The sequence below is a fragment of the Anabrus simplex genome, chromosome 14, assembly GCF_040414725.1.
Source record: "Anabrus simplex isolate iqAnaSimp1 chromosome 14, ASM4041472v1, whole genome shotgun sequence".
In the NCBI taxonomy this organism is placed as follows: domain Eukaryota; kingdom Metazoa; phylum Arthropoda; class Insecta; order Orthoptera; family Tettigoniidae; genus Anabrus; species Anabrus simplex.
The window spans coordinates 45,134,853-45,160,547 of record NC_090278.1 but is presented as its reverse complement, the minus strand read 5'-3'; the positions used below and the strand labels follow the sequence as shown (position 1 = coordinate 45,160,547).

At 38.7% G+C, this 25,695-nt stretch overlaps 1 protein-coding gene across 4 annotated transcripts in view; it reads right to left on the bottom strand.

The window, feature by feature from the left end:
- Positions 1-24,835, bottom strand: part of LOC136885483 (gastrula zinc finger protein XlCGF8.2DB) — a 45,949-nt gene extending 21,114 nt beyond the window's left edge. The window contains exons 1-2 of one of the 4 annotated variants that reach the window (XM_067158063.2): positions 24,722-24,835; positions 9,882-9,977 (exon numbers count right to left, since the gene is read on the bottom strand). In XM_067158063.2, the coding sequence (XP_067014164.2) occupies positions 9,882-9,965 (84 nt within the window). In that variant the 5' untranslated portion in view covers positions 9,966-9,977; positions 24,722-24,835. Of the gene's footprint in view, positions 1-9,881; positions 9,978-21,814; positions 21,946-24,193; positions 24,672-24,721 lie in introns of those variants that run through there. The other 3 variants (XM_068230223.1, XM_067158061.2, XM_068230221.1) reach the window with 3 other exon arrangements.
- Positions 24,836-25,695: the final 860 nt, after the last annotated feature.

Here is a 25,695-nt window from a genome sequence, read left to right as displayed (position 1 = left end):
AAACCTAAATGCTCTCAACCAGAAAGACGTCAGACTGTTTCAAACACTTTAGAAGAAAAAAAGAAACACTGATTTGGGCTGATTCATATGTACAAAGAGGGCAGACATCTTCCATTTCCATCTCAACTACTTTAAAACTTTACAAGTTAGAAGAAAATAAATTTAGGCCTGCAAGGGTCTATACCACAAGTGGAAGTCAGCAGCATGTCCATTCGACGTATGGAGGTCGGTGTGAAGGGGTTAAAGAGAACAAAACTTGTATATCATACAATAATTGTCAGTCGACAAAATTTCCATGTGGAAGTATTACACCTCACAAAGAGATAGCAGACACAATTCAAGAAAGTTCTGTGGATCAAAATTCTTCTTGTCCCATTTGGTACATGTTATGGAGGGAGAGCTGCGTGCCTACTTCCGGCCCACCAAGGCCTTTTTGAGGCTTGTCTTTTTCTTTATGATTTGTTATGCTCAATTAAGGAGTGTGTTTGGACTTTTTTGTTTTTCTTCTTCTCTTTGCAATATTTCCTCATCCTCTCGCTGTACTCCTTTTTACGTTGCGCAGTCCGTCCCATATTTAGAGAAAACTGTGTTTCTGAATTAAAATTCTATCTTGAATGGTTTCATCATCTATGCCAGTTTCATTTAGGTCTTTTAGCTAATTATTGTGAATGTTCTTTGTGAGCCTCTTATTATCCATTTTGTGTGATTTCTTTTTCATCCAAATTCCATTTTCACATCATGGTAATAAGATTTTCCTGCTGACTTTCCTTTCTTGTTTTCCGATCATCTTTATTCGAGACTCGCTACCTCTTACAATAGTTTCAGATGCATAAACTACTGTCTTATGTCTTATAGCGATTATGGGATAAGAAAGAGCTGGGTGTGGGACGGAAGTGGCCGTGGCCTTAATTAAGGTACAGCCTCAGAATTTGCTTGGTTAGAATATAGTAATCCATGGAAAACGATCTTCAGAGCTGCTGACAGTGAGCTTTGAACCCACTACCTCCTGGATGCAATTTGCTTTTTTTAATATAGTTCTCTTATTGTCTCTGTTCCGAGTAATGTTGTATGCTCATTGAAGTATTGCAATTCTTTCTTTGTTAGCTTGAACTGTTGGTTCAATAATTTCACCTAGATACTGAAATTTGTCTACCTAAGTGATATTTCTATATTTGGTGTTCCATATACTTTGTCTTTTCATAAGAAATTTGGCTGCTATTTATAGACATTTTCTACGTTGGCTTGTCTATACTAAGGTAATTTCATTATAATGCATTTTTAGTTTTCTTCCCAGTGGTTTAATTTTAACAGGAATGATTTGTCAGCAAAGCATGCATCATTAATAAGTTTATATTCACCTTGTGAAATACCAAGTTCATGCTGATTAGAAATGCTTTGTGGGACAATCAGTCAGTCACGGTTCCCTAAGGCTTCACGTGTGACATTTATCCTCCAGAAATTTGCAGATTTTCTCTTGCAAAAGTCTAGCAAACATTTGGCAAAGACTTAGCCACTTTAATTCTGCCAAGTAAATTACATCACCTGATATCAGAAACATAGTTCAAAGTACTGGTTCCATACTTATCATTAGGTACATAGCACCATGCTTTGTTAATCTAGCTAATATACCATATAAATTCATCAATTAATTTAAAAGAATGAGCAAAATCTCTCTTGCCACTTAATATTGTGAAAAAAATTACATTTTATAGCACAGTCTAGCTCGAGCAGTCGAGGAGAGAGGTTGCGTAGCGAAGTGCGTGCTGTAAACATGGTTGGCATTGAACAGTACCGGGCCGCTATTGGGAAATGGCAGGCAAGGCAGAAGAAGGAGGTCAGGAATGGATTGGTGACGGACGGATTGAAAATGAGTGAAGCGGTGCTGGTGGTGACAGTGATAGCAGTGTTACTGGTTATTGGGGGGGTGGAAGTAAACCCAGGCCCAAATACCAGTGGAAAATTTAGCGCAGAGGATTTGGCCGCACTCAGGGTGGTTGTAAGTGAAGTGATGCAGGAAAAGTGTCAATGGGATAAGGTGCAGGAAATAAAGGACATGATGGAGGAGCAGAGAAGGGAGATAGGGAACATGAAGAAATGGCTTGAAACGAAGACAGAGGAATCGAGCAGGAGAGTGGTCAATAACGAGAAAGAAATCGAGTTATTGAGAGGGGAAGTGAAGCATCTGAAAGACGAGGTGATGAAGATGAAGAAAGAAGCGGAGGGGTACAGGCAGGAGAGATTGAAAAAAGCCATATTTTTATATGGAATTGAGGAAGGGGCGAGAGAGAGCAAGATTGAGCTGATATTTAAGGTGGTGGAAGCTATACGTGATGTTATGAAGGTAAACTTTAGTGAGGTAGACATTGATGATGTAGAGAGAGTTGGTAGAATCAAAGGTCGGAGGCCAATTAGGGTTACATTGTTCTCAACCCTAATGGCAGATTCTGTGTTAAGAAACAGCAAGAATTTACAAGGGCGGAAAATAGGGGTGAAAGGAGACATGGGAAGAGAAGGAAGTGAAAACGCGAAGATCTTGAATAGGCACCTTTGGAGAGCGAGGAACCAGGGGCTAAAGGCCCGAATAAGAGGTCTGAGGTTGGAGGTGACGAACGGGCGATGGGTCAGAGTTCATTCAGTTTCTAAGCTAAAGGAAATGGACGAAAACGAGAGGGTTGAGAGTGGTGAGAGGTCAAGGCAAGATGGGAAGAAGAAAGAAGAAAAGAAGAGGAGGAGGGACGTGGCAGGAGAACAGGGCATCTCGGAAGAGAATGGGCAATGTAGCCGGGAGACAGAAGATCAAGATAGTGAAGTGGACGGTGAGAGTGGACCGCAAGAAACTGGGAGAGGAGAGTGTAGTGGGGCAGTGAGTAAGAAAGGACAAAGGGAGATGGATTCAGAAGTCCAAAATAGTGAGGGGGAGAGTGGGGGTGAGCAGCAAGAAGAGGTGAGTGCAGGGTGCAGTGGTGTAGCGAAAAAGAAAGGTCAAGAGGAGACAGATCGACAAGAAGGTAAAAAACTTATGAGTAAAGTCAGGAGTAAGAGCTTAAAAGACATATGGGGAAAAGTACGTAAAGGGATGGAGGATACAGAGGGAGAGAGGTCGATAAATACTAGAAGTAAGAATAGAGTGGGAGACCTAGAAGGGAGGGAGGGAAAGTTATAACAATTTTGGAAGATAGGATGTGTGAATATTGAAGGAGTAAGGAGCAAATTAGGAAACAAGAAAGTTAGGGAAGTAATTGAAAGTTTCGATGTTGTGGCACTCTTAGAGACGTGGTTGGAAACAGGGAGGGAGATTACATGGAAGGGGTTTGAGATAAAATATAAATATAGAAGAAAAGAGAGGAATAAGGGACGAGCACCTGGAGGGATGATAGTTCTAATTAGGGAAGAAATTAGTGAAAGAGTAGAGGATATAGAGACCGATATGATGGAAACCATATGGCTGAGATTGAATTTGGGAGAGAGAGAGGGACGGAGGAAGAAAATAAATCTAGCTTTTGTTTACTGCCATCCTAGTAATTCAGAATATGCAAATAAATATTTTTTTGAAGAGTTATTGGTGGATATTGGTAGGATAAGGGGAATGTATCCAGGGGAGGAGGATATGTTGTTATTTGGGGGATTGGAACGCGAGGATAGGAGAACAGAGCCCAATTTATAGTAGGGAGGATGGAATGTGTTTGTTAGAAAGCAGAAGGAGTGAGGACAAAATTACAAATAGTTATGGAGAGAAGCTCCTAGAGATGTGTGCTGTGGGAAACTTGTATATTCTGAATGGGTGGATAGAGGGTGACAGGACGGGGAAATTGACATATGTTACGGAGAAAGGGGGTAGTGTGATAGATATGGTTCTGAGCTCGGAAGGGATGATTGAGGAAGTTGTAAGTATGGAAATAGGAGATTGGATTGAGTCACACCATTTCCCGGTGAGGGTTATGCTGAAAAGAGAGGTAGAGAAGCGTACAATGAAGGAAAATGAGACAAAGGATAAACGAGGGAGGGGTTATAATAAGTACAAATGGACAGAGAAGGTAGGCCGGGATTGGAATAGGGTAGTAAAGGAGGAGTTACATCTTCTGAAATATGGGTGGGAAGGGGCGTTAGAAGAGAATGATACTGATAAAGCCTTGGAATTGTTGCTACATCCAATAAAGATGATAGCGCAGAAGGTGAAAGCTAGAAAAGGAAATAAGAAAGAGGGAGAAGAATGGTTTAATAGGGAGTGTGAAGGATTGCGGAGGAGGGTGATGGACGCTTTAGGAGAATATAGAAGGAAAGGTGGAAGCCAAGAAAGGGAGTTTTTCTGTAGATTGAGGAAGGAGTATAAAAAGAAAATTTCTGAGACAAAAAAGACGTGGTTAGAGGAACAAATGGAAGCCATAAATAATGACTGCAAGACTAACAATTTTGAGAGAGTCTGGGATAAGATTAATAGAATTATTAAGGGTGGAAGGAATATGGAGAGAACGAGTATTGAGGAAGTGCAATGGGTCAGGCACTTCGAGGAATTACTAGGAAAAAAGGGGGGTGATAGATGGAGAGGTTCGGGAGAAGAAGTAATTTGGAGTAATAGGGGAGTGGCAATTTATGACTTGGATAAAGAAATCACAAGAGAGGAAATCCGGGGAGTGATAAGTAGAGCCAGAGCGAAGTCGGCCGGGGGGTGTAATGGTATAAATAATAAGTTTTGGAAGGAAATTAGTAAAAATGAGATAATGATAGAGGGCATGGTGAAACTATTCAATAGGATATTCGAGGGAGGAAATTACCCTAGGGAATGGGAAACAGGAATTATATGCCCTATATACAAGGGAAAGGGTAGTAGGAACGATGTGAACAGTTATAGGGGTATATCTCTGTTGGATTCTCTGAGTAAAATATATACTGGGGTGCTAGCGAACAGAATAAGTGGGTGGGCGGAAGAAAATGGAATTTTGACAGATTACCAAGGGGGATTTAGGAAAAAGAAAAGAACAGTGGATAATATAATGATAGTAAAGACTATTTTAGAAAAGTATAAGAATATGAATAGAAGTACGGTTTATGTAGCAGCAATAGATTTTGAGAAAGCTTTTGATAAGGTAAATAGAGAGGCCCTACGAGAGAAATTAGGTAGGCTAGGGATTTCGGAGAAGATGTTGAGGGCAGTGGAAGGAATATACAGGGACGTCAGGTTTTGTGTAAAATTGGGAGAAGGGAGAATGAGTGGACCATTGGAGTCCAAGGTGGGTTTAAAACAAGGTTGCAAGTTATCGCCCATACTGTTTATTTTATTTATAAACGATATTTTAGAGGGGTTTGGGGCAGGAAATTGGGCTGTACCGGTAATTAATGGTTTGGAAGTGCCAGGACTGATATTTGCGGATGATGTGTTATTGATGACGTTAACTTCAGGGGCGATGAATAGGGCCTTAGAGTCAGTGATGCTATTTGCGAGGAAATGGGGATTGAAAATTAATGGAAATAAGTCTAAAATATTGATAGTACAGGTGAACAAAAGAAGAAAGATGGAAGGGAATTGGGTAATACAGGGAGAAAGATTGGAACAGGTAAGGAAGCTGGAATATCTAGGAGTTATTTTTAATGATAAAGGAACTTGGAGTGACCAGATCAAAAGAATGAAATATAGAGGCTTGGCAGCCCTAGCCTCAGTCAGAAATTTGCTACTCAAGTTCCCGGGGATCAGTTATAAAACACTGAGACTCGTGTTCAGGTCGGTAATAGTGGGGAGGGTATTATACGGAGCAGAAGTTTGGGGGCTGGATGAAAAAAGAGAGGAACTAAGAAAGATTGTTAGTAGTTTTGCTAAGTTAGTGATGGGCTTACCGAGGTGTACAGCAAATGTAGGGGCGGAATTAATGTGTGGGGAGGATTTAGAATCAGAGGGTGTGAAAAGAATAGTTAGATATTGGATGAATTTAAAAAGACAGGAAGGTGGGAGAGTTTTACAGGCTGCATATGTACAGCAAGTTAAGAGCATGTATAAGGGGGGATGGTTAGAAAAAATAAAAGGATATTTAGAGAGGATAGGATTAGGGAACCTGTGGGGGGAGGTTTGGTCAAAGACAGAAGTGAGAGGGATGAAAATACTGGAAAGGAGAATTAGGGATATCCATAGGCAGAAATTATTGGGGGAAAGCAGACTAAGAAATTCGCTGATTGTTTTGACGAAAATAGAGGAGATAGCAGGGTTGAATATTAGATACGTTGATAGGTCAAATCGATATGGGATGATGTGGTGGCTTGTAGGTCTGCCAAGGAATAAGGGCTGGTTACAGGGCAGGGATAAGACAAGGTGTGTACTTTGTGGAGATGTGAATGATGAGTTTCACTTGCTAAGAGACTGTGAGGGAACGAGGGGGTTAAGACATAGATTATTGAGTGCCGAGCATCGGGAAATACTGGGGAGAGGGGATGAGAACGCAATACTGAGATGGATTCTTAAACAATGGGAAAAAGGGGGAGAATTGAACAGGTATTTTTGTGCGACAAAAAAGGCCTGCGAGAGTAAAATGAAGGAGAGTGAGTTAGAAGGTGGGCAGGGGAATAGGGGGGTAGAATAGTTATCTGTATAAGGGAAGGAGATAGTAGGTTAAAATTTTAATGGTTAGTGTATATAGGGACTGAGTATTTAGTTAGGGGAGTTGGGTAAGAGGACAGGATGGCATGGTCTGTTGGTTTTATGATATGTCAGTAATTGTTATTCATTGTAATTTTATTAGGTTATGATGGTAACTATTTGTGAAGACTGAAATATGGTAAATAATTTGTGAAGGCTGAGACGTGGTAAGGGTGAAGTGATATATTTATTGTGATATTTGGAGTTGACGCTGATTGGTAAGTTTTATGATATGTCAGTAATTGTTATTCACTGTAAATTTATCAGGTTATGATGGTAATTATTTGTGAAGGCTGAAATGTGGTAATGGTGAAGTGGTATATTTATTGTTGATGTATATAAGAGAGAGGATAGCATGATAGTGTGGTATGAGATTGAGAGGTGGCATATGAAGCGATGTGTTGGTATTGAAGGGTAGCTGTATTAGCTTTTGGTTTGGTAGGAGGTTTATTTAATGCTAACTAAGTGAGTGTTAAGAGGGACAAGAGTTTTGGATGGTAGAGATTGGAATGTGGTGTTGGTGAAGAGATGGTATATGAGTGTTTGGTATTTTAAGGTGAAGATGGCCTGGTATCTAGATACGATTAAGGTAAGATGTGTCATATTGCTGAAATGAGGTGTTGGAGAAGTGGTGGTATAAAATGGTCGCAGTTATTGAGGACTATGGTTGAAATATGGTGAGAAGCGGTGTTAAGCGGTGTTATTTTGTAAATCTGAGATGTTGTAAATTTAGATTTAGTGGTGTATTGTGGAAGGTATATGAGGTGGATCTGGAATGGAAATTGTGGGTAAGAGGTGGTATCTGAATCCGGGAGTTGGTATGTAGATGGTTTATTTATTGCTGAATTAGTTTAGATTTATCGATTGAAACAAAATGTGGTGTGGGAGAAGTGTTGGTATAGGCGAAGATGGTTTGGTAATGAGATGGTTTAATTTATTGCTGAAACTTTTGGAGTTGGAGAGATGATTGTATTAAGTGCGGGTTGGTAAATATAGTGTATGATGGACTGAAGGGCAATTGCGGAATGTTGGTTGTTATGGTTTGGACAGAGAGTAAGTTAGAGGACAATGAAGATGACGTATGTGCTGAATCCACAAGGACACGTAATGAGTGGTGGTTGCGATAGCAAATGTAATGCTGAGCATGGCTTGGGTTTTAAAATGAGATTAAGCATGGCTAAAGAATGGTCAAGTTGCAACATGAGAGGTAGTAATGCATTGAAATAAAAGTGGTATTTAAGGTAAGTGTGGAGGGAGACCAGTGTTGAAATTTGATTGTAAGTTATTATGATTTTCTGCTGGGTTAGGATTGTGTTATTTATTGTTGTGAACGTGGAGGACTTTTGTTTGTGTTATGGCTGGTTAGAATGTAAGTGCTGACTGTCGATGTTTTGGTATTGATCGGGAGTATGTCAGGGAAAATGAATGTGACGAAAGTTGCTGTAGGCATAAGGACAAGTGATGAGTTTGCTGGATCCTCGAGCTGAGGACTGCTACAGAATTGTTATCATTTTTGTTATTATTTATTCCTATCATTATTATATTTTTATGTATTATATTATTATTATCATTATTTTATTATTATTTTTATTATTATTATTTTTTTTATTATTATAATTATTAATATTGTGTCTTATTGCTTTGTGAACATGTAATGGGGCGGAAAGCCTGTCTGTTCATAAATAAATACTACATACTACAATTACATTTTATATAATTTTTCTGAACTGTATGTGTGACCTATGACCAATCACGGACCCTCCATGTAGAAATGTTTGGCCCTGTAAGAATTAGTTGTTAAGAAGTACAGTGGTTCTACTTCAGACACTGACAACACAAACACTGTCCACGTAGTGAACCACTATAAAATTATTATGTATCAGTGATTCAATATACAGTAAACACATAGAAAGAGACACAAATGTCGATCGGTCACTTGCTTTCTTGGCTTACGCTGTGTGAACCGTCAAAGATAGACCCCAAGTGTAAGTGTACGAATTGTACAGCACAGGAACCTCTACAAAAATGTCCATGATGGCACAAACCGGCTGCCCTCTAGAAGCGATTTTATGCTATAGTCCACTGTAAAAAATATAACTCCTTAAAATTAAAACAATATTTCAATATTATCCTCGAGTTCCTCATCAAAATAAATTGCTTAACCTCCTCCAGTATTTTATAAGGATTACAATAACCGTGTCAGGACATTATTTGCATGAATGGTTCAGAAGTTATGACCATTTTAGACTGTAGTGGTAATATGTGTTGGCAGGATGGGCGAGCGTTGTCTTATATCACATGACGTCACACAGAAGGCGGCCAGGGAGAGAAACAAGTGAGTGCGATGCGGGAAGAAACCCCCCTGGGTTTTCATTGTGTGATATGAAGGAATCAAACATTACATCACCAGGGCCAACAATTTATTTGCAAGTGGTGTAGAGTGTTGTGGCATGAATCCTCCACAAAATTTTGCAGTGCAGAGTGAAATGTATGATACAAGTTCCCTATTCATGTTTTATGCATGACTGAATATCGTGTTTTTATAAGGCCAATGGCTGTAATTAACATTTCATATTGAAACTGAAGTAGGCTCTATTTGTGGAACAGCGGCAGAGTGCAAGACTCTGAATGCAACATTGTGGTTTCAACCATGCAGAGGTAGTCAGATTTTTGAAGGGTAGAAGAAAGGTCAATTTCACACTCCCAAGTTGGAGCACTGGAATGATCTGGAGACTGCTCTGCTGAGTTTCCTTCGTACACCAGGAACAGCAGAGCAGTGAGGCCGGGTCATTCCAGCCTGCCATTTATCAGCTACATGCATGTCCCTCCAATACTCGTGAGATGCTCCATCACGCAGATTGTATTGGAATCACAAAATCATTTGGACACATCCTCAACAACTTTCTGTAGCACATGACTGCTAAAGCTCTCTTCCAACCAAAGAGTAAAGTACAGATTCACTCCTTGACAACTTTCTTTCCAAAATGTAATAATAATAATCTCATTGGCTTTACGTCCCACTAACTACTTTTATGGTTTTTGGAGATGCCGAGGTGCCAGAATTTAGTCCCACAGGAGTTCTTTTGCTTGCCAGTAAATCTACCGACATGAGACTGAAGTATTTGAGCAACTTCAAATACCACCGGACTGAGCCAGAATCGAACCTGCCAAGTTGGGGTCAACCATCTGAGCCACTCAGCCCGGCTTTTTCCAAAAATTAGTTAACATTTCCTAATACTAGAGGAATCAAAATAATTACCTGCTTAATTTCAATATTCTCAAGGTAAGATGGTTCTTCTGTATCTGACAACCAATCAGCCTCATCTCTGTCAGGTTTCTCCATAACAATACTAATCTAGAGGACAGCAGAACAAAGACATTAGTAATGAGACTGTTCAAATATATTTTAAAGGGAACAAGAACATTTTAATGGCATCTTCTTAAATGATGCATTCAATTAACTCTCTCATGTGCACAAACCTCACATCTGCCCAATTAACTGCATTATTAGGAACTCTCCTTTTAAGAGTGCATCCAAAATAGTGACACCACTATACTCCTAAGAACTCAAGCGAAGTATGTTACTATTTCCAGTTAAGTCCGAAAAATGGATCTGGTGGCTTCTCCAAATGTTGTTGTTCTACATGTCACATCTGCTAAGTAAATACATCCACATACAGCCAGAACACTATGACTTCCTACCTAATAGCCAATATGTCCAACTCTGACAAGGATAAAAGCAGCGACGCATCTTGGCATGAAAGCAATGAGGCTGGAAGGAGTTGGCACCACATCTGAACGAACAAGTCACCTAATTCCCAAAAGTTCCGGTGAGGGGGGCGATGAGCTACGACACCACGTTCAATCACATCCCAGATGTGTTCAATTGGGTTAAGATCTGGCGGGTTGGGGGCCAGACAACTGCAAATCACCACTGTGTCTCTTGAACCACAAATCACACTCCTGGCCTTGTGTCTTGTTGAAGAATGCCACTGCTGTTGGGAAACATGGTCTGCAACCAGTGTACGATACTCCTTGGCCATCACGGTGCCTTGCACGAGCTCCACTGGGCCCAAGGATGCCCAGGTGAATGTTCTCCAAAGCATAATCGAGCTGCCACCAGCTTGTCTCCGACCCGCGTACAGGTGTCAAATGAGCTGTTCCCCTAGAATATGACGGATTTGCACCCTCCCATCAGCACGATGAAGAAGGTATCAGGATTCATCAGACCATGCAACACTCTGCCACTGCTCCAACATCCAGTGACAAGGGTCATGTGCCCATTTCAGTCGTAATTGCCAATGTCGTGGTGTTAACATTGGCACATGCATGGGTCGTCGGCTGCGGAGGTTCAACTTTAGGAGTGTTTGGTGCACTGTGTGTTTAGACACACTTGTACTCTGCCCAGCATTGAAGTCTGACGTTAGTCGTGGTGTTAACACAGGCACATGCATGGGTTGTCGGCTGCGGAGGTTCAACCTTAGGAGTGTTTGGTGCACAGTGTGTTTACACACACTTGTACTCTGCCCAACATTAAAGTCTGACGTTAGTTCCCCCACAATCTGCCACCTGTCCAGTTTTACTAGTCTGCTCAGCCTACAACATCCGCATCTCTAATTAGGGGTGGCCACCTAACCCCTCGACGTTCGGACATGGTTTCACATTGGCTTTGCTACTTGTTAAAGAACACCCAACAAGTCGTGCAATTTCCAAAATGGTCATGCTGAGCCTCTGGGCCATCACCATCTGCCCTTGGTCAAACTCGGATAGATTGCGTGCCCTCTCCATTCTGCACATAGACAGCACGCTCACTGATACTTCATGCACCGTGCGTGTCTGACTAGCAGTCATTTCCCATCAGATGATGCTACTATCACCTGGAGGAGATTATATCAATATCATAATCTTCTGTCTGATCAGTGTATGTTTTCTATACATAGTAGAATAGTAGAAATATTAGTTCTATCCCGACATGTCTTTATTATCATAGTCACTTTAGTGCCACTTCAAAATATCCTTGTCAGTAGCTATCATACTCCTTGACAAAATGATGGATGTTGGTTTCTTAATTTTTTTAGCTTTAACTGATCTTTCAAAAAAGTATTCCATTTGCAAAGTTTTAAATTATTTCAATGTAAATTAGAATTACATCACCCAGATCTTGCATGTCAAGTAAACTGCATGCAATTAACAACTTACACAGAACACTTCTGAATGTAAGCTTCTGGTTCAAGACAAGTGCATACAGAGCAATTCCATATATACATGCCAAGGAGGTAACAAGTCAAGATTTGAAGCCAAACTGATGTGACATTTTTAACATTTCCAATACACATATATATATGTTTTTGTTATTTGCTTTACGTCGCACCGACACAGATAGGTCTTATGGTGACGATGGGACAGGCAAGGCCTAGGAATGGGAAGAAAGTGACTGTGGCCTTAATTAAGATACAGCCTGGTGTGAAAATGGGAAACCACAGAAAACCATCTTCAGGGCTGCTGACAGTGGGGTTCAAATCCACTATCTCCCGGATGCTCCTAACTGCATGGCCAACTTGTCCAGTAATATACATATAAATTTGTGAGATATCATTATTCACTACAAAATCATTAGGCTTTGTGTTCATGAAATTTCAATCAAATAAATGAAAATATACAAGACACTGCTAAACATACTCATTGTCATTGTAGTGAAACTCACAAGTTTAATCAAGAAACTAGTTCAAGATATCTGACTTGGTTAGTTGCGATCTGAGTTTGACAAGAGACCACACCACTAGTGGACTGTGATGGTGGCGACATTATACGTTTAGTAGTGATGAGTAGCTTGTGAATGAGTCGTTCAAAATGAAAATCTCACTGCTATGGAGTGTGAACTAACCACTCATTTTCAATGAACTGGTAGTTCAAACTCTTCACAGTTCTCACACTTCATAATATTCACAACTCATTTGATTTGTCTGTCGCTCACTCACTCGCTCTCTTCACCCTCCCACTGTCTGCGTCAGCTCTGTTCTTACACGTATTTCCTTCTTTATATGAGACAGGCATCTCTGTTTATCTTTTCGTTGTCCCTATGAACCATTGTCTAGATGCCGTAAGGCATTGAGTGTCCATAATTACAGAGCTCTGCCATCTGTTGGTAATATCATTAAGTATTATGAAGATTTATTGAGTGAGTGAGATACTGTGAGTGAAGGTAATGAATTTCATGTTTTTGGTCCGTATTGAACTGAGAATAATATATAAGTAATAATAATAACAACGTAAACGTTTCCACCTTTTCAATACTACAATATCTTCACAAAATTACAAATTACACGGTACTAGTTTCGACCCATCTAGGGGTCATCATCAGCCGTATTGGAGCAAAGATCATTTGTGGCGAAATCCTAAGAAAATGTTATTTTAAAGAATAACAAGTGAAATGAGATGTTATGGTAATAGTTAATAATACAAGGAATATACATACTAAGAGGTTTTTAACAAAGAATAAAGTAAAAATGGGGTGTTGTAAAAATTATAATCATGGAAATCAGTAAGTTCTTGTATTGAAATGAAATATGGCTTAGGAAGAGGGCTTAAGGTGGGGCTGAAGGGTGCAGGAGAAAGTGTAACTGTCTTGGAAAAGTACCTTTGATTAAATTTAGGATTGAGTTTAGGTTGGCTGCATTATTGTTTCTGAGGAAAGTGATAAATAGATCGAAGAGTATGTTGGGTTTCTCTGAGATTTCATTGAGATTGTGACTGGCATTAAAGTATTGGTCTAGGTGTATGAAGTAATTTTCCATTATGTTGAGTAAAGGGCCCTTGTTTGCTAATACGAGGATGTCCATGTCTTGTTCAATATTGGTGAAATTATGGTTATAATCTTGCATGTGTTGGCCGATGGCTGAAAACCTGTTGTATTTTATTGCGTTAGTGTGCTCGTGGTATCTGATAATGAAGTTTCTCCCGGTTTGCCCGATGTAGGTTTTTTTACAGGTGGTACATTCGATCCTATAAACTCCTGATTTTAAAAAACTGCTGGTCTTGTTGATGTGTGAAGTACTGTATAAAATGTTCATGTTCTTATTGTTGGTTTTGAAGGCTATTTTAACGCCTTGTTTCTTAAAGATGTTGGTTAACTTGTAGATATCATTGTTGAACGTGAAGGTGGAAAATGTTAGAGGTTTGGTTATTTCTTTTTTGAGGGTAGTTTTTGGGCGATGTTTGTGTTTATTGATTATCCTTTCTATAAAATGATTGCTGAAGCCGTTGAATTTTGCGATTCCGCGGATTGTGTTGAGTTCGTTTTTTAGATCTTTATTGGACATAGGTATGCTGAAGGCTCGATGAACTAGGCTGTTGTATGTGGCTCGTTTGTGGGACTGGGGGTGCACTGAATCATAACCATCAATGATGTAGCTTACCAGGCAAAACAGAAAGCCTTTCAATATCTAGGCCTAAAATTAAAGATAGCCAAATTACGCAAAGACATCGATTTCCTAAAGCAATGTATATCACTTAACTTGACACCTAATTTTCTAAGAAGCAATAAAAAGAAACATCGGACTTCACCTCAAACCATCAAAACTCCAAACAAAACAAACAAAATATGGTTAAGAGACGAAATTAAATTCTTGTACAGGAAGAAATATTTTTTGAATCAGAAATTATACGACACTCACCTCGCAGCGACTAAACTACTTTCAAACGCACAATGGACGCTATTCTATCAAGAAGTAGAGAACAAATTATTCTACGAACTAGCCAAAAAACAGTCAAATTTGGAGAATAAACTCAACAGGCTAAAAAACTGCCAACTACATAACCAACAAACTAGAAACTCCAATAGTAACACGTTCGATCGTACGCAGTTTCATCCAGCTGTTGTAAATCTATCTAACACGCCCTTAAGTGAAAGTGAACACTTAACTTTATCCAAAGGACCGAAACACAACTGGCCAAATTTGAACAGCCTCAACATAGCCGCTACTATGATCACAGAATCAGAGCTAGCCATCAGCAAAATGCCAGAAGACACGCAAAATGAGGTTAGAACCAATGTTAAAAGGAAACTGACTGATATCCTCCCCAATTTAACCAACCCCGCAAATAACCTCAATAATAAAGAAAAAACAAAAGCGCATATACACCCTCAAGAAGAAAATTAAAGACAACGAACTCATCGTAACCAAAGCTGACAAAGGCAATGCAACAGTTATCATGGATAAAAAAGTAAATATTGAAAAAACAAAAAACTTTTTCACAGACAGCTCATTTTCCATAATCAAAAAAGACCCCACCCAAAAAATTCAAAAACTACTTAAACAAACTCTTAAAAACACTTCATTTTTATTTACCGAACAGGAAAAATCCAAACTCATACATATGAACCCAGGACTCCCCACCGCTAAAGCTCTTCCCAAAATTCACAAAACCGGAATTTCCATCCGGCCAATTATCAACTATAGGCCGAGCCCCTTATACAAAATATCACAATTCATCCAATGTTTCTTAAGAAAAAATTATCAATTCTTATCCAAAAAGTCTATTAAAAACACATCTGAGCTAGTAGAAAAACTAAACAAGTTCAATTTGCAACCGGATCACTCCATCCACTCTTTTGATATTGTAAACATGTACCCAAGCATACAAGTATCAAAATTAATTCCGATAATTATAAACAATTTAAACAAAAACAGCCACTTAAGCAAACTAGAGATACAAGACTTTATCACAATATTAAAACTTATCATCGACAATAACTTCTTCACTTTTGACAATGTCATATATCAACAAAATAGTTTGGCAATGGGGTCACTGGCCTCAGGTATCTTAGCAGAAATATACCTGGACTTCCTCGAATACACCAAAATTGACAACGAATTAGAAAACATTCTCTTTTGGGCCAGATATGTCGACGATGTCTTTGTAATCATGAATGAGAAATCAATTAACGCACCCACCACCCTCTTAAGACTCAACAATATTGATCCTCATATCAAATTCACACTAGAATCCGAATCAAATCAAAAAATCAACTTTCTAGATTTAACCATCACTAGAAACTCGGATTCTTTCAGTTATAAAATTTTCAGAAAACCCACTCAAACAGCCTCCACCATTCGCCAAGATTCAGTGCACCCCCAGTCCCACAAACGAGCCACATACAACAGCCTAGTTCATCGAGCCTTCAGCATACCTATGTCCAATAAAGATCTAAAAAACGAACTCAACACAATCCGCGGAATCGCAAAATTCAACGGCTTCAGCAATCATTTTATAGAAAGGATAATCAATAAGCACAAACATCGCCCAAAAACTACCCTCAAAAAAGAAATAACCAAACCTCTAACATTTTCCACCTTCACGTTCAACAATGATATCTACAAGTTAACCAACATCTTTAAGAAACAAGGCGTTAAAATAGCCTTCAAAACTAACAATAAGAACATGAACATTTTATACAATACTTCACACATCAACAAGACCAGCAGTTTTTTAAAATCAGGAGTTTATAGGATCGAATGTACCACCTGTAAAAAAACCCACATCGGGCAAACCGGGAGAAACTTCATTATCAGATACCACGAGCACACTAACGCAATAAAATACAACAGGTTTTCAGCCATCGGCCAACACATGCAAGATTATAACCATAATTTCACCAATATTGAACAAGACATGGACATCCTCGTATTAGCAAACAAGGGCCCTTTACTCAACATAATGGAAAATTACTTCATACACCTAGACCAATACTTTAATGCCAGTCACAATCTCAATGAAATCTCAGAGAAACCCAACATACTCTTTGATCTATTTATCACTTTCCTCAGAAACAATAATGCAGCCAACCTAAACTCAATCCTAAATTTAATCAAAGGTACTTTTCCAAGACAGTTACACTTTCTCCTGCACCCTTCAGCCCCACCTTAAGCCCTCTTCCTAAGCCATATTTCATTTCAATACAAGAACTTACTGATTTCCATGATTATAATTTTTACAACACCCCATTTATACTTTATTCTTTGTTAAAAACCTCTTAGTATGTATATTCCTTGTATTATTAACTATTACCATAACATCTCATTTCACTTGTTATTCTTTAAAATAACATTTTCTTAGGATTTCGCCACAAATGATCTTGGCTCCAATACGGCTGATGATGACCCCTAGATGGGTCGAAACTAGTACCGTGTAATTTGTAATTTTGTGAAGATATTGTAGTATTGAAAAGGTGGAAACGTTTACGTTGTTATTATTATTACTTATATATTACTGTGAGTGAAGTTGGTGCGGAATAACGTGGTGAACAGCTTATTACTCCATGTACTACTTTATTTGTGGTAAGAATGAGTGAACTGGTTCGACCCATCGTTGATGTTTAGGGTTCTCGGTGTGTTATGAGAGACAGGCATTCTTGGTTTCACTGCAGTGTCAGAATTGCTATGAAAGCTGTCATTTACTACAGTCTGGGTCGGCTGTTCAAGCAATAGCAATTCCAGTGAGATAATACCTCATTCTAGTTTCATTTCAAAATTCACCAACTGGTTAATATGTCAATTCCAGACAATACCATCATCTTACTTAACCAAATAAGTTACAGAGCATAACCTTCTCACCACACAACCTTCAGGCCATTTGTTCTTGTCTCTGTCATATTTAATCAATACATGTTGTACTATCACTTCCCTAGTTTTATTCCCCCCCCTCCCCAAAGTTGGCATTTTGTTTCTCCACATTAGATTGAACTATTTGATTTAGTGAGGGTCGAATCAAGTCCAACCTTTTATACCGGTACAACTTATGCTGACGAACAGCTCATGTACTGCATTTTCAGACAAGATCAGTATCATCTTTGTCAGCTACAGCACATTTCACAGTCTTTACTGAATTCTCCAGGATGGTAAGCTGGAGTGTGAATATGCCTGATTCTGTCCATCTACACAAAGTACTCAAATTCAACTGAACTGAAAGTATAATTTCATACTAGTGAAATCTAGAAAAGATTTGTCAAAGCTTTGAGATCTTCTGGTTGGCTGTTGTTTAAGCCACAGGTTTGACTTCTAACTACTTGCTAGGTGCTCAACCACAATGTGATAGAGCTTAGACTTAAAAGCATCCAAGAAATGAATGTGCCAAGGAATTTCAGTGCATTCTCATACACATGAATAACTTTCTGCAGGATTGAGTCTCTTCCTAAGAGATTGTGACCAACTGTTTGCCTTTAGTTCTATATCCTTATCTATAATTGATCATGAGATGGATTTCATTTTTACAATGCTTAAATGGGCACAATGAATTTTATTCAAAAGTTTCTTCCTTATTCTGTGGTCAGCTCACCTTGCCTTTGAAAATAAGGACTTTTTGATAGCTCCCTTTACATCTTTGAAATTAATAGATACCTCAGTTCTGTGAAATTTTATAAATAGGTCCCAATATAATGCATATTGGCATGATCTGATTCCTCCAGAGATTTAGCCAGATCCTGAATATCAAGTGGGAGCTTTGATAGGACACTGGCTGTTCTTTGGCCTTAGTGTTCACATACTCTTTGTTTCTAATAGTGCCAAGTATGCCAATGCCATGAAATGTAGCCAGGCAATATAACGTATACCTCAGGTAGCTTAGATAACCACCCTCTAACCACCCTCTCTCAGCGTAAATTAACTCGACATCCACACGTCATGCATATCTGCAGTGACAAGTACACAGTTTTGAGCGTGCGCTTGTGGAGTACAGCTGTAATGATTTTGAAGCAAGATCGGAGGAGCTGGTTGAAAGTTGAATGCGCTATAGAGGTCGCAAAGCAAGGCAGTGTCACGAGGGATTGCAACAGGCTTGCGGTGAAAGTGCATTACTTTATTGTACTGTAGCACAGTGGGTGAAGGACTTCAAAGACGGATGACAAAATGTTACAGACATGCCGTGGCCCAGTCATCCCACAGTAAGTAATGACGATGTGCAGAATATGAACGCGTTAGTGCTGACAGATCGGAGCACCACTAAGTTAACCCGTTAACGCCGTGCGTGTCCATATGATCACGGCCTGCATTCCTTCATTTAGATTGCTCTCAGTGCTTTGTATAATGCTGGAATTGATTGCTGAATGTGTAGATCAATATTCAAGAAGCATGTGGCAACTGTGTGCAAGGATATTATTACGTGATACATATCGACTCATTGTTTCGGCGCACTTTCGTTTCGTGTCATTGTCACAGCAGCTGAATGATGATGGCGTGCTTCAAGTAAGTTTGATATTTCACATATATTTATGTTTAGATTACACAACTAATATGCTTAACAAGTTTGGGAGTGATCTATGTTCACATTATCATGCAGTTAATTTACATTTAACAGTAAATATTACTCCCATAGGCACTTAAATCATTGCGTGATCGTACGATCACGCTAGGCGCTTGTGTTAGCTATTCACCCTGTGCGTGTATTTGATGGTGGACGTTATGCTACCTGTTACTATTACTGTTATACATCAATTTTCATTGAACAACTTTATTCAATTTACGGTCATCTATTCTACATTTAAATAAATTGCGACTTGTTAACATATATGCAGCTACAAAACCTTGTTTCCCTTTTTATAGGGACAATACGCTCTAAGAAGTATTAGATATTCTTGAATTGGACGAACCAATTGGAGAAGTTAACAGCATTTTTGTTGAAACTCCGACGAAGATTCAGGAGATGAAGATGTTGGTGGTTTGGTTGATAACCTCACAGTCGCCAGCTTTCAAGAAAGGCAGAAATTGTACTCGCTGGCAACGATCGTATAGGAGGTGCAGACGATGATCCCATTTCAGCAGGAACAGATAGGATGGACCAGAATGTGTCGTACTATAGAGTAGGCGTACGTGGAAAGAAATGGTGGTGGTCGCTATTCACATGGCTCCTGGATGTATCCATTAACAATTCATGGTTACTGCTAAGGAGGTTTGGATGTGATTTGTCACATCTAGAATTTCGTCGCCACATTGTGCAAACATATCTACATAAGTTCAAAATAACGCCAATAGGAAGAGGCCGCCCTATCACTTCGAGATACTTTATCCAGCAGAGTAGTGTCACTGACGATGTACGACTTGACAGGATTGGGCACCTCGTAGCGCCCTGCAATCGACTACGCTGTGCTGGAAAGGAATGCTCCAGTAATGTTCGCACCGAGTGCACAAAATGTAATGTTGGACTCTGTGTTCCATGCTTTGTCCTATTTCATACAGTGTGAAGCATACAGTTCTTATATTTGTTTCTATTCGGTAATTTCTGTGAATTAGATAACTTGAATGTAATATATTACGAATATCTTAAGACTTTTATTGCTTTATTTATGTACGTACATATTGTAATTAATGTATATTCTTCATAAATTATCATTTTTAGTTTATTTGTATTTTGTTCATAATTTATCAATATCAATACATAAAATCTATAAATACTAAAGAAATGCTAACACATCCGCCTAGTGTGATCATATGAACACGCCACCTAACGACGAAACCGTGAAAAGTATGAGCTTAATATTTTGTAGTTATGTTATGCTATGGACCTGAAGTGATTTAGACGAATTTCAAAGAAAACGGACGAAAAAAATAATTTCGGCGTTAAAGGGTTAACTAAGTTAACTCCTACTTTATATTGCTCTTAAGTGAGAATACATACTCACATTAACATTCCTAAATTGTATTTATTTATTTATTCATTTATTTATTGACTTGTTTTACATGGCGTGGCTCAGGCTATGAAGCCTGCTGTTATCCCAAACCATCTTATATGCGCTACATTGTACAAACTACAGAGTATTAAGATTTCTAGTTACTTACAATTAATTATAAAATTAAACTTAAATAATAGTTATAAACGAAAGGTAAATTTCTGAGAGTCACTATTAAAAAATCATTAAATACTAATTTCTTAAGTCTATGTACCTTTTATAACATATTTTTTAAAATACATTTCTACTATGTATGTCTCTAATTACAGCTGGAAGGAAATTCCAAGAGCGTATGGTTGCAGGTATGAATGAGTTGCCGTAACCGGTCGCGCAGTAAATTGGGAAGCTCAGCAGGGAAGAGGTTTCTGACGTTGTAGGTATACTCTTTGGAGATGACAAGTATTTAAGATACATTCTCAGATAGCTTGGTGTGTCTGTACGGAGAATGTTGTGAAAAAGCGAAATAGAGTGAAGGTTTCTTCTTTCCGCCAAATATAACCATGACAGCTGTTCAAGACAAAGTGATATATGACAATACCTGGGCATATTTAATACAAAATGGTTGCATGTATTATAAGCCCGCTGAAGTTTAGCATTAAGTGTGGTGTTTAGGTTGTTGTATATTACGTCACCATAATCGAAGATTGGTAGAATTAAGCTTTGAACAAGTAACTTTCTTGGATTTAGTGGAAGGAGAATGCATAAACGTTTAAGAGAGTGCAAAGAAAAGAATACTCGTTGGCATATTTTCTTTGTGTGCTCCGTCCAGTTTAAGTACTTATAAAAAATGAGGCCAAGGTTTTTTACAGTTTCTTTTATTTGTATTGGTGTTGCGTGGAATAGGACTGGGGGAATTTTTAACACTTTTCAGTTTGGTATGATTAGTTTTGGATCCTATTATAATTGCTTGCGATTTGAATGGATTGACTTTAAGACTTTAGTACAGTCTTTTATATTTTCCAGGTCATTGTTTAGTTTGTTAATGTCTAGTTGGATGTTTTTTGGGTTTGTATGTATATAAAGTTGAATATCATCTGCATAGAAAAGGTATTTATACGTTTTTATATGTTCTGGTATGTCATTTAAGTACAGTGAAAATAGCAGTGGCGCTAGAACACTGCCCTGGACTATGCCAACTTCAGTTTGTTGCCAGTGTGATACTTTTGTACCTGCTGCCACCCAATTAAATAAGAGTGCAGCCACGTCAGTGCGCTTGAAGAAAATTTTTGTGCTTGTAGCTTAGCTAATAATATTTCCCTGTCCACACAGTCAAATGATTTACTTAGGTCTAAAAGTACAAGGATAGTCATTTGTCCAGTAGTGTATGGGAAGTATCTGTGTGGTGTGTAGGATTTAGGGGAAGGATCGTCATATTGAGTGAGGTAAGCATGCTTTTGAGTCGTCTAGATTCAGCAGAGTCACATTTTATCATGTCAGAATTAAAGTCACCCTTTAAAATAACATGCTCATACCTGGGTTACAAGTCCTGTAGTGCTTCCTCCAGGTCTTCGATGCATGGTACACAACACCCAGTAAACACTTAACACTGCAAATTTGTAATTCAATAAACAGGAACTCCAGGCCGTTGTGAAATTCACTTGGTGTTTTGCCTAATTCTTTGAATTTCATATCGTTGTGCAGATATATCCCTACGCCTCCCCCACCTTTTCCTACTCTGTTGTTTCTTACCAGCGTGTAACCCTCCATATGTACTAGTGAAGACGGGATACTTGGTTTCAACCACGACTCAGATATTAATATGGCATGGAAGTTGTTGTTAGAGACATAACCTTCAAAAACAATTCAAAAGTTGGCAAAAATGAAGTACTGAAATAATTAAAATATAAAGACTGATCATTAACACAATTATCAACAAACTTACTAAAAATTCATTCAAAAAGAGCAATTTCATCAAAAATACTTTCTTTGTCTTTTGTACATTTGTTTGACAACAATTTTCAACTTTGATAAATTAAATGAATAAAAGTGAAGTGAATTTTTTTAAATATATTTATTACTGCCAACTCCCATCAATAAAGTGTACTATCTGCCTGGGATTGCTCCATCTGATATGAGAAGAAAAGTGGCTGCCAACAATGAAAGGAAAATGATCTCACATCCACACCCACTCTATGGACATGAACCTGCTGGAAGGAGCTTCCTAACAACTACTGAACTGTTACAAGGAACAGCTGCAAAGGCACAAGTTGCCATGTGGAAGAAGAGAACTAGTAATTTGTGTGAATGGATGGAACTGCAGGAATCTCTACCTCCTGGCCACAAAGAGAACTGGCCAATCTGGAAGTCCCTGAACAGACTGCAAGCTGAATTTGCAACAACAAGGGACAACTTACATACGAGGCATTTTCCAATCAAGACAATTCTATGTGGTTGTGGTGAATTTAAAACAACACACAACATCTCTTATGTTATCATTATGCCCATCCACATGCACAATGAGTGATTTGACTCACGTTCTCTCGAAGTGGCTAAGTTTTGGGTGGGAACTGTTTGAAGTCACTTAATGAACACCTCTTTGTGTACTTTTGTCTGTTTCATGCTTCTTTTTTTTAAAAATGTTTCTTATATCATAGTTTGTACTTCTGACAAGAATACATAAATAAAATAATACTGCCAAGTCTTCACGACGTACATGTTTTACCTGGAGATGAAGTAACAAAACCCAAAGACCCAGGTTCAAACACTTGCACATCCACAGTACCTCCTTTCAGTACTGAGAGGAGAGTAATTGAGACATTGCTTCCATTAACTTATGCTAGGCTCCTCGTTTGCTGTGCCTTCGACTCTAAGGTCTTGATATTCCGATTTTGAAGCCCTTTGAATCCTCTTAATTTCTTTTGTTATCTATTTCTACTTCTAAAGTGAGCTCCATAAGGTTATCAGCCAGAAGTCTGGTTGGATCCTCAACAGATCCAACATTAGTAGTCATAGACAACCTGGCCGTCACTCAAGAGGTGCACCAGAGAAATAAGTGTCAAAATGCTTTCTCGGTGAGGCAGAAGGTGCTGTTACATATCAGTCTGCCAAGCTCAGCAACCAACACATTCATCACAGGCACTGCCTTCATAAAGAATGGGATCACCACTACTGCTCATACTTTAATATCATCAAAGAATGAGATGGAAAAATAATCTATGAATACCAGATGTCCCCAAAGTTTGGATTTTGTCCATGGAGAAAATTTGTCCCAGGATTTCATCACTTGAACAGTAACAGTCTAACTCATAATTTTTATAAACATACATGTGTATTTACCTTCAACGTGCTTTGTGTTTGGTCTACTCTCTGCACTCACGTTTGCTTAGTTTGCCATGTCTGGATGGTGTGTATGCAGTGCAATCTAATTTGGATATTGGGGAAGTTTGTGGTTCTAAGAGGTCATACCAAGCTCCAGTGGTGTGTTTGTTCTCTACATGCCAAACAATCTTTAGCGTTGGGAATGTCGGGAAAACGTCTGTTGTCCAAGTATGAAGTTTGTAGGTCGAATAAATATTTTAGTGTGTATAAAATGAAACAGAATGGAAAACCAGCATTGCTCGTGTTTATATCTGTTCCCGGAAATTGAGAAAATCTGATAACCTTAAACTAGGCATGTCAAACGACAATGATGCGATAATATGTAGGAAAAAGAGGGGAAAAGTAAATAAGCTCATGTTCATAGACGCAGTCAAAGCAATATTGTTCCATCGCGTACCTGCACCAGTTTGTCAACGAGTTAATAGCAATCGCGTTCAGCTCGAAAGCAATACCACTTGTATTTATCGATGGAAATAGGAAAGCGATTAATTAACTGTATCCCTATGATCTAAGAATAACACACTATAATTTACCTTTATATGCCTCCGAAAAATCCTTTCACTTTGAGCAAATCTAAACTCAAGCCTGTATACGGCAGACACACATCTAAGCGTCCTTATTTTGACGTTCCACTTGCAAAAAATCCCGTATCGCATAGATAAATACCTGCCAGCTTTACAACACAGAGGTCATCTGCTTCCTAACTGCGGGAAACTTCACATTAATAACAATGTCATAATCAGCTCTGTGAAAGTAACCCGGACAGGTTCGATTGGCCTATTCTTCAGAACAACGTACAATATGAGCGTATGTCGAATATTGAAGATGATATAAATATTGTCATGTCTTTAAAAGTATACTTCATCACCGAGGAACCTTGCTAGTCAGCGAAGCATGTGAAATAAAAATACACAATAATGGACACCTTCAAAACTTCGCTTCACGAAAATTCCGTAACTTCCACTGGAAAAATGTCCACATTTCTAAACCTTTCATTCTCCATAGAGTTTCTCTGCTGAAAAAGGTACTTAGTGTAAAAAAGTGTATTACTTCCAACTTACTTCGCGTTAGAAAATCTAGTCAGCAGTACTGATGACGTCATTTCATCATCTTCCAACTGTCCTCTATCTGAGGACGTATAAGTAGAATATGAACAGACCAATACTTAAAGTTTGTTACCATATAATTCTTGCCACAAGGTACCCGGTGGGTGATCTCCTCTGAGAAGTAACCAGTGTTTCTCTTCCCGAATTAATGATGTGTAAATATACTTCCGGTATTATCCCTCACGGGATAAATTTATTAGTGTGAATAGAAACAGAAACTAGCAATCTGATTGGCCGAATTATAAATGGATATTTAAATAATCTATTGTTCATGTGAGAGATCTGTACACAGCTTTGACATAATGACAATAATAATATGGTATAAAACGTATTGCAGATAGTCCAGCGCGAAATGAAGATAATCGGCATTGATATATTGGGAATAAGTGAGATGGAGTGGTATAAATGACTACATGATCTACTACTCTGGACATGAAACCAAAAGGAAAAATAGAGGTTCCCTCATCGTAACAGGGTGCAACAGTCAAACAAGTTTATGCTTCGACCACTGAACCTGAAGAGGAAGATACTGACGAGTTCTATGAAGATTTACGAGAACTAGTACAGTTGACTCCAAAGAAGGTTGTCGCCTTCATTATTGGCGACTGGATTACCACAGTAAGAAATCAGATTGTAGATGGAGTAACAGAGAAACTTGGTCTTGGTACAACAAGAAAAGAAGGTCAGAGCCTCCTAGAGAATTCTGTCAAGACAACTCACTGACCATTACAAACACAGCACTGGTCCAGCTGCCCTATACACGTGCGCCTTGACGAATGGTCAATACCGGTACTGAAATTAGATTGACTGCATACTTTGCTGTCAGAGGGGAGGAGTGCTATACATTCAAGAACTGGAGCTGATTGTGGATCAGATCACCATCTCCTGGCTTAAATTGAAAAGGATACACAAAGACGCAGATGCGATCT